Genomic DNA, 9,535 nt, shown 5'->3' with positions numbered 1-9,535 from the left:
GGACATCCTGAGAACCCAATAAGGCCTCTGTATAAATGCAAATTATTTCCTTTCTTGTCACTCATGCACCCCAACTTTCGACACTGATTCCCAGTGAGTGAGAGTTGACAGGGCTGCAGATCTATAAGAATGTTGGGGCCTGTAGAGTTGCTGCCATCACTTCTTCTTGTACGGCAAGAACCATGACGTACACTAGTACGAATTAATTATTTCCGTGCAATTTTGACTGGAACCTTATGTCGCGGTGAATGCTCTCCGTACAGGGGACAGTTTACCAGCGACGGACCGCTCACTTAGGTCCTACGTAGGGGTGGCTGCAGATTTGCCCGTCGAACAGAAGCGAGGGAAGAAAAAAAACACAATTTTCGCTTCCGTTAAAATGAAATGAACGCGGCGAGAGCGGGCGCGGTTGAGTGTCTGTGGGAGTGTGTCTGTAAATTGGCGGTCAGCTGTTTGTGACTGCGGGCGGCGGGCGGGCAGGAGCGGGGGCCTGAGTGGCGCCAGGAGCCCGGCCGTCCGTCCGTTTAAATAAAGTTTCCGCCGCCGCTCGTCGATTGTTTACAGAGAGAGAGAAGGAGAGAGAGAGAGAGGGAGAGAAGGAGTGAGAGAGAGAGAGAAGGAGTGAGAGAGAAGGAGTGAGAGAAGGAGAGGGAGGGAGAGAGAGTGAGTGAGAGAGAGGAGAGAGAAAGAAGGAGATAGAGAGTGAGAGAAGGAGAGAGTGAGAGAAGGAGAGAGTGAGAGAAGGAGAGAGTGAGAGAAGGAGAGAGTGAGAGAAGGAGAGAGTGAGAGAAGGAGAGAGTGAGAGAAGTAGAGAGAGGGAGAGGAGAGTGAGAGAGTGAGTGTGTGTGAGAGAGAGAGAGAGGGAAGGAAGGAAGGAGTGAGAGAGAGAGAAGGGAGAGAGAAAGAAGGAGATAGAGAGTGAGAGAAGGAGAGAGTGAGAGAAGGAGAGAGTGAGAGAAGTAGAGAGAGGGAGAGTGAGAGGGAGAGGAGAGTGAGAGAGTGAGTGTGTGTGAGAGAGAGAGAGAGGGAAGGAAGGAAGGAGTGAGAGAGAGAGAGAAGGGAGAGAGAAAGAAGGAGATAGAGAGTGAGAGAAGGAGAGAGTGAGAGAAGGAGAGAGTGAGAGAAGGAGAGAGTGAGAGAAGTAGAGAGAGGGAGAGGGAGAGGAGAGTGAGAGAGTGAGTGTGTGTGAGAGAGAGAGAGAGGGAAGGAAGGAAGGAGTGAGAGAGAGAGAGAAGGGAGAGAGAAAGAAGGAGATAGAGAGTGAGAGAAGGAGAGAGTGAGAGAAGGAGAGAGTGAGAGAAGGAGAGAGTGAGAGAAGGAGAGAGTGAGAGAAGGAGAGAGTGAGAGAAGGAGAGAGTGAGAGAAGGAGAGAGTGAGAGAAGTAGAGAGAGGGAGAGTGAGAGGGAGAGGAGAGTGAGAGAGTGAGTGTGTGTGAGAGAGAGAGAGAGGGAAGGAAGGAAGGAGTGAGAGAGAGCGAGAAGGAGAGAGAGAAGGAAGGAAGGAAAGAAAGAAAGACTGAGAGAGAGACCGACCGACCCTGAGAGAAAAACACCGAGGGAAAGACCAAGAGAAACACACAGAGAGAATGAACTTGGAACTACTCGGTGAGACTGGGGCCGGGGGTGGGACTGGGGCCGGGGGTGGGACTGGGACTGGGACTGGGGCCTGGGGAGACACCCGGGGGGGTGGGGGGAGAGACACCCGGTTGTGCATAGATTGTAAACCCGAGGGTAGAGAGCTCTGTATTGTGCATAGATTGTAAACCCAAGGGGAGAGAGCTCTGTATTGGGCATAGATTGTAAACCCGAGGGTAGAGAGCTCTGTATTGGGCGTAGATTGTAAACCCGAGGGGAGAGAGCTCTGTATTGGGCGTAGATTGTAAACCTGAGGGTAGAGAGCTCTGTATTGGGCATAGATTGTAAACCCTAGGGTAGAGAGCTCTGTATTGGGTATAGATTGTAAACCCGAGGGGAGAGAGCTCTGTATTGGGCGTAGATTGTAAACCCTAGGGGAGAGAGCTCTGTATTGGGTGTAGATTGTAAACCCGAGGGTAGAGAGTTCTGTATTGGGTGTAGATTGTAAACCCTAGGGGAGAGAGCTCTGTATTGGGTGTAGATTGTAAACCCTAGGGTAGAGAGTTCTGTATTGGGCGTAGATTGTAAACCCTAGGGGAGAGAGCTCTGTATTGGGTGTAGATTGTAAACCCGAGGGTAGAGAGCTCTGTATTGGGTATAGATTGTAAACCCTAGGGTAGAGAGCTCTGTATTGGGCGTAGATTGTAAACCCTAGGGGAGAGAGCTCTGTATTGGGTGTAGATTGTAAACCCGAGGGTAGAGAGTTCTGTATTGGGTGTAGATTGTAAACCCTAGGGTAGAGAGTTCTGTATTGGGTGTAGATTGTAAACCCGAGGGGAGAGAGCTCTGTATTGGGCGTAGATTGTAAACCCGAGGGGAGAGAGCTCTGTATTGGGTATAGATTGTAAACCCGAGGGTAGAGAGCTCTGTATTGGGCGTAGATTGTAAACCCGAGGGGAGAGAGCTCTGTATTGGGCGTAGATTGTAAACCCTAGGGGAGAGAGCTCTGTATTGGGTGTAGATTGTAAACCCGAGGGTAGAGAGTTCTGTATTGGGTGTAGATTGTAAACCCGAGGGTAGAGAGTTCTGTATTGGGTGTAGATTGTAAACCCGAGGGTAGAGAGTTCTGTATTGGGTGTAGATTGTAAACCCGAGGGTAGAGAGCTCTGTATTGGGTGTAGATTGTAAACCCTAGGGGAGAGAGCTCTGTATTGGGTGTAGATTGTAAACCCGAGGGTAGAGAGCTCTGTATTGGGTATAGATTGTAAACCCTAGGGTAGAGAGCTCTGTATTGGGCGTAGATTGTAAACCCGAGGGGAGAGAGCTCTGTATTGGGTGTAGATTGTAAACCCGAGGGTAGAGAGTTCTGTATTGGGTGTAGATTGTAAACCCGAGGGGAGAGAGCTCTGTATTGGGCGTAGATTGTAAACCCGAGGGGAGAGAGCTCTGTATTGGGCGTAGATTGTAAACCCGAGAGGAGAGAGCTCTGCATTGGGCATAGATTGTAAACCCTAGGGTAGAGAGCTCTGTATTGGGCGTAGATTGTAAACCCTAGGGGAGAGAGCCCTGTATTGGGCTTAGATTGTAAACCCTAGGGCAGAGAGCTCTGTATTGGGTGTAGATTGTAAACCCGAGGGTAGAGAGCTCTGTATTGGGCATAGATTGTAAACCCTAGGGTAGAGAGCTCTGTATTGGGCATAGATTGTAAACCCGAGGGGAGAGAGCTCTGTATTGGGCATAGATTGTAAACCCGAGGGGAGAGAGCTCTGTATTGGGCGTAGATTGTAAACCCTAGGGTAGAGAGCCTTGCGTTACATGGATTGCACAGTGACAACTTTGTGTTCAATGCAGATTGAACATTCCAGTGACCTTCAGAGAGATGTTTGTTTTCAAATATTGGGGATTGTCAATTTGCTTTTTTAAAAAAAAACAGCAGAAGGACTTGTAGGTGATTTATGACTGAAATAACCATTGTTGATATATGTTTATTATTAATGTAGAGATTTGTGATCAATGTTACCTCACACATGGCGTGCCCTAAAACATGGAAAATATTGGCCAGGATTAAATATCTTGTGCCCATTAGCAGATGGCATTGCAGTTTTAGTACCTTTTTATTTTTATCCTATCCAATTTCTCTACTGCCCTCCTTTACTGGGACATTGGCAGCATCCTCTTCTTTAGTGAAGGCAGATGCAAAGTACTCATTTAGTACCTCAGCCATGCCCTCTGCCTCCATTAGAAGATCTCCTTTTTGGTCCCTAATCAGCCCCACTCTTCCTTTGCCTATCCTATTACTATTTATATGTATAGAAAAGACTTTTGGGTTGCCTTTTATGTTACCTACTAATCTATTCTCATACGCTGTCTTTGCCCCTCATTTCCATTCTCAGTACTCCCCTGCTCTTTTTGTATTCAGCTTGGTTCTCTACTGAATCATGAACCCGACATTTATCATAAGCCTCCTTTTTCTGTTTTATTTTAATCTCTATATATTTAGTCACCCATGGAACTCTAGCTTTGGATGCCCTACCTTTCGCCCTCGTGGGAATCTGTTCAGTCTGTACCCGAACTATCACCTGTTTGAAGTCTCCCGTTGCTTATTTACTGTTTTATCTGCCAGCCTTTGATTCCAATCCACCTGGGCCAGATGCCTTTTCAACTCACTGAAATTAACCCTCCTCCAGTTGAGTGTTTTCACGTTTAGTTTTTCCTTGTCCTTTTCCATCACTACTCTAAACCCAATGATGATGTGATTACGATTTCCCAAATGCTGTCCTGCTGAAACTTGCTCCACTTGCCCCACTTCATTCCCCAGAACTAGATCGAGCACTGCTTCTTTCCTCATTGGGCTGGAAACATACTGATCAAGAAAGTTCTGTTGTACACATTTCAGGAATTCCTCCCCCTCTTTGCCCTTTACACTTTGCCGTTATATGTCATCAGAACCCCAGAATCAGAATTTTATTCTTGTATTTCTCACATACTCCATTCTTTGATAATGCATTGTTCTGTTTTAAAATGCTTTGTCCTGGTTTCTGTTCTGCAATACATAGTTACAGGTCATTATATATCTTACATAACATAAACTGATCCAACAATACTTTATAAAGGTGTTACTGGATTGAACTTCATTATATATCCTATAATTTTGTGGAGATAAGCAGCTGGAACGTGTGATATGATTGAAACACAAGATTTGGCCCCTGTAAACTTTTAGCTTCAATAGTATTTTAAGAACGCTTAGGAAAATTGAACAAATAAACCTTCTTTTGAAGAGATAGATTAATATAATTTTATTTTGAAACGAGATAAAAATTACATCTCCCTTAAGGAGGTAGCAGGAGTGCTCCCTGGCTCATGCTCGTGCTGAGCTAGTTTACCTCAGCATTTGGAGCCCTACAATGGGCCATTGCATTCTGGGCTAGGGGAGGGGAATCAGTCAGGTCACCCATCACGACACAGCAGCGAGAGTTAGTCCCTCCAGGTGAGGGGGGGGGGGGGAAAGGGGCTGAAAGTGGGAAGAAAAAAACCCCATCTTATTTCTCAATGTACCTGTGAAATCTCCACACAACTCCTTCAGTTTCATGATATTAAAGTTTCCATGAACGTTATCTTATAATTGTTACATCGATTACTATAGCACAGAAACAGGCCATTTGCCCAACTGGTCTATGCAGGCATTTATGTTCCATATGAGCCTCCTCCCTCTCAACTTCATCTACCCCTATACGCAGATCCTTCTATTCCTTTCTCACTCGTGCTTATCTAGCTTCCCCTTAAACGTATCTTTGCTATTTGCCTCAACGTCTCTTTGCAGTAGTGCGTTCCACATTCTTGCCACTCTTTGGGTAAAGAAGTTTCTCCTGAATTCCCTATTGGATTTATATATTTATGACCTCTAGTTTTGATCTCCCCCACAAGTAGAAACATTTTCTCTATGTCTACCCTATCCAATCCTATTATCTTAAAGACCTTTATCAGGTCACCCCTCACCCCTCAGCCTTCTCATTTCCAGAGAAAAGTTCAGCCTTTCCTGATCAGGATATCCTCTCAGTTCTGGTATCATCCTTGTGAATCTTTTTTGCACCCTCTCCAATGCCTCTATATCCTTCTGTAATACGGAGACCAGAACTGTTCACAGTACTCCCAAGTGTTGTCTAACCAAGGTTCTGTGCAAGTTTAACATAACTTCTTTCCTTGACCTCCCTGAATGAATGTCTGAATCCTGCCTCCTGTGGCTGAATGACTTTCCATGTGGTCTATGGATGGAGAGCAGTTCATTTTTGTTGAGTGGATGACCCACTGACCCACTCGATAACTTCCTGATTTGAGTCCCAGTTTACTCTCACCTTTTAAAAATGTTTTGTTTTAGACAGCGTAGGGCATCGCCAATTATGCCAGAGTGGTGTGAAGTGCAACTAGGTAGTCACCTGCGGATGATAAGCATAAAAATTTATTGGAAAGGTTTGGATTAATCCTGAATATGACTAGTATCAAGTGATCTTAGAACTAAAATCAGAAAATGCTGGAAACACGAAGCAGGTCAGGCAGTACGTGTGGAGAGAGAAACAGAGTTAATGTTTCAGGTCGATGGGAGTTCTGACAAAAGGTCGTTGGCCTGAAACGTTAGCTCTGTTTCTCTCTCCACAGACGCTGCCTGACCTGTTAAGTGTTTCGAGTATTTTCTGTTCTTATTTCAGATTTCCAGCATCCGCAGTATTTTGCTTTTGTTTAAGTGATGAAAGACGTGGGTCTTGAGGATTTTCTCCAGTGGTGATGGGTTCTACCACGGTATTGCTTATCCTTAAATATTTGTGCATTATTATTTAATTGCTTTATCAAAAAACTCCTCCAAAACTTGGTGCACAGAATCATACAGCGCAGAAGGAGGTCATTCAGCCCATCGTACCTGTACTTGCCCCTGTGCATTAAATAAAAATGCATGGCGTCAGAGGACAAGAGATGTTGCGCCTTGGATTGGGAGGCTGAAGCTGTATGCTTAGATGTCCCACGTCGCGAGTTCGCAATCCCAGCCTGCCTGCCAGGAGGAGGCTCGGAGAAAGGCTGTACGCCTCCTTCATTCCTGCTTGAAGAGAGAGTCTTCTTCCTGGCCTCCCAGTGGGTAATGACAGAGGAGCCTTGCACTATCCAATAGGGAGAGGGTGATGAAAGCAGATTCAACAGTAACTTTCAAAAGGAAAAACATTTGCGGGGCTAAGGGGAGAGAGAGCGGGTGAGTGGGACTAATTAGATAGCTCTTTCAAAGAGCTGGCACAGGCACAATGGGCCGAATGGCTGCCACCTGTGCTCCATCATTCTATGGATACTGCTGGGTTGGTTTTAGGGATGGCAAGAATATCCTTGAAGATGAAAATGTAACTAAAATTAATATCTGACAAGTATGGTGGGAGGGTAAAAGCATCTTGAATTATTTTCAGTGATGTATCCTGGCCTTTAAATTGATCTATTTTTGTTATCTCTTTTTAAACAGAGTCCTTTGGACAGAACTACCCAGAGGTACGTTTGAAACACTTGTCATGTGTTTTTAGCAAGTGCTGTTTTATTTTCCTATGTGTTCGTTTGTCTGTCAAGTTAGTAACCTTCTCTACAATGTGGAAGTAATGAGTTTTAATACATTGTAGTAAACTTGTTACAGAAGCACTGGCCTTTCAGCTATGGGTCTGGATTTAGTTCGAATCACAGAATAAAAGACCCCACCCAAACTGGCGGTTAATAAAATTGCATCAGTCTCGATTTGGTTCTTGCTAAGCAAAAGTCCACAGCACAGAACCACCCATGGCTTGGCACAAAGGAAGCACAGGTCAAAGAATCGGCAGCAGTGTCATAGTTCTACCTCTGAATTTATCCTGTTGTCTAGGCTGGCACTCTGGTGCAGTAGCGCTGGACTGTTAGAAATGCTGACCGACAGATGAAATGAAAAACCGAGGCCCCGTCTCCCAGTTCAGGTGGATGTAAATGGTCCCATAGAAATATTTGAACAAAAGTCGGGAGCTCTGGTTCCTGGCCAATATTCTTCCCTAACGCAGGAATTGCTGGACGAGAAAAGACCAAGATCCATCTAGTTCGCCTTCTACCATCCTGGTAGTCACATCGTAGAATTTTACAGCACAGAAGGAGGCCATTCGGCCTATCGTGCCTGTGCCGGCTCTTTGAAAGAGTTATCCAATTTAGTCTTACACCCCAGCTTTTTCCCCATAACCCTGCAAATCTTCAAGTACATGTCCAATTGCCTTTTGAAAGTTCCAGATCTTAATAACCCTCTGTATGAAAATATTTCTCTTCATTTCCCCTCTAGTTCTTTTGCCAATTATTTTAAATCTATGATCTCTGGTTACCAACCCACTTGCCAGAGGAAACAGTTTCTCTCTACTTGCTCTATCAAAACCCCTCATAATTTTGAATGCCTCTGTTAGGTCTCGTCTCAACGTTCTCTGCTCTGAGGAGAACAATCCCAGCTTCACTGATCTTTCTACATAACTGAAGCCCCTCATCCCTGGTAAACCTCCTCTGTACTCTCTCCAAGGACTTGACATCTTTCCTGAAGTGTGGTGCCCAGAACCATACACAGTACTCCAGCTCATATAATGATGATGGAGTTATTGACTAATCATAATCAATCTCTATCAATTTGACACCATCCAAGACATCCATGATTGGCACCCCATCCACCACCCTAAACATTCACTCCCTTCACCACCGGCACACAGTGGCTGCAGTGTGTACCATCCACAGGATGCACTGCAGCAACTCGGCAAGGCTTCTTCGGCAGCACCTCCCAAACCCGCGACCTCTACCACCTAGAAGGACAAGGGCAGCAGGCACGTGGGAACAACACCACCTGCACGTTCCCCTCCAAGTCACACACCATCCTGACTTGGAAATATATCGGCTTTCCTTCGTCGTCGCTGGGTCAAAATCCTGGAACTCCCTTCCTAACAGCACTGTGGGAAAACCTTCACCACACGGACTGCAGCGGTTCAAGAAGGCGGCTCACCACCACCTTCTCAATGGCAATTAGGGATGGGCAATAAATGCTGGCTTTGCCAGCAATGCCCACATCCCATGAATGAATAAAAAAAATAGTTTACGACAGACCCAGACATGAGGTGAGGAAAACCCCCAGTGGTGGAGAGCTTTGGGAACCATGGGTTCCTCCTAAGCATGCTACACTTACCACATGTTATGTCCTTTGATTAACACCACCAAAAAAAAACTGGTCATTCAGCTCGTTTGCTGTCTGGGGTTTTGCTTTATGCAAATTGCCTGCCACATTTGCTTGCATTAGTGACTACATGGCAAAGATAATTCACTGGGTGTGAAGCACTCATGTCCTGAGGACGTGATAAAAGCCATTGTCTTCGGCTCCCGCTACAAACTCCATTCCCCAGCTGCCAATTCCATCCTCCTCCCTGTCTACCATCCGAGGCTGAACCAGACTGTTCACAACAATGGTGTCCTATTTGACCCTGAGCTGCGCTTCCGACCCCATATCCTTTCCATCACCAAGACCACCTGCTTCCACCTCCGTAACATCGCCTGCCTCTGCCCCTGCCTCAGCTCATCTGCTGCTGAAACCCTCATCCATGCTTTTGTTAACTCTAGACTCGACTATTCCGATCCTCTCCTGGCTGACCTCCCATGTTCCACCCTCCATAAACTTGAGCTCATTTAAAAACTCTGCTGCCTTATATCCTAACTCGCATCAAGTCCTGTTCACCCATCATCTCTCTGCTTGCTGACCGACATTGGCTCCCAGGCCAGTAACGCCTCGATTTTAAAATTCTCATCCTTGTGTTCACATCCCTCCATGGCCTCGCCCCTCTCTATTTCTGTAACCTCCTCCAGCCCCACAATCCTCTCAGAACTCTACATTCCTCCAATTGTGGCCTCTTGTGCCTATTCGATTTCCTTCACCCATCCATTGGCGGCCATGCCTT

The 9,535-nt window shown here is 46.0% G+C and overlaps 1 protein-coding gene across 3 annotated transcripts in view; it reads left to right on the top strand.

The window, feature by feature from the left end:
• The first annotated feature begins 310 nt into the window (after positions 1-310).
• rbbp5 (retinoblastoma binding protein 5) overlaps positions 311-9,535 on the top strand; it is a 33,890-nt gene continuing 24,665 nt past the window's right edge. The window contains exons 1-2 of one of the 3 annotated variants that reach the window (XM_068007661.1): positions 311-1,604; positions 7,069-7,094. In XM_068007661.1, coding sequence (XP_067863762.1) covers positions 1,586-1,604; positions 7,069-7,094 — 45 coding nt within the window. In that variant the 5' untranslated portion in view covers positions 311-1,585. The remainder of the gene's footprint in view (positions 1,605-7,068; positions 7,095-9,535) is intronic. The other 2 variants (XM_068007663.1, XM_068007662.1) reach the window with 2 other exon arrangements.

The sequence above is a fragment of the Heptranchias perlo genome, chromosome 27 (genome assembly GCF_035084215.1).
Source record: "Heptranchias perlo isolate sHepPer1 chromosome 27, sHepPer1.hap1, whole genome shotgun sequence".
Lineage (NCBI taxonomy): Eukaryota > Metazoa > Chordata > Chondrichthyes > Hexanchiformes > Hexanchidae > Heptranchias > Heptranchias perlo.
This window is presented reverse-complemented; position numbering and strand designations above follow the sequence as displayed.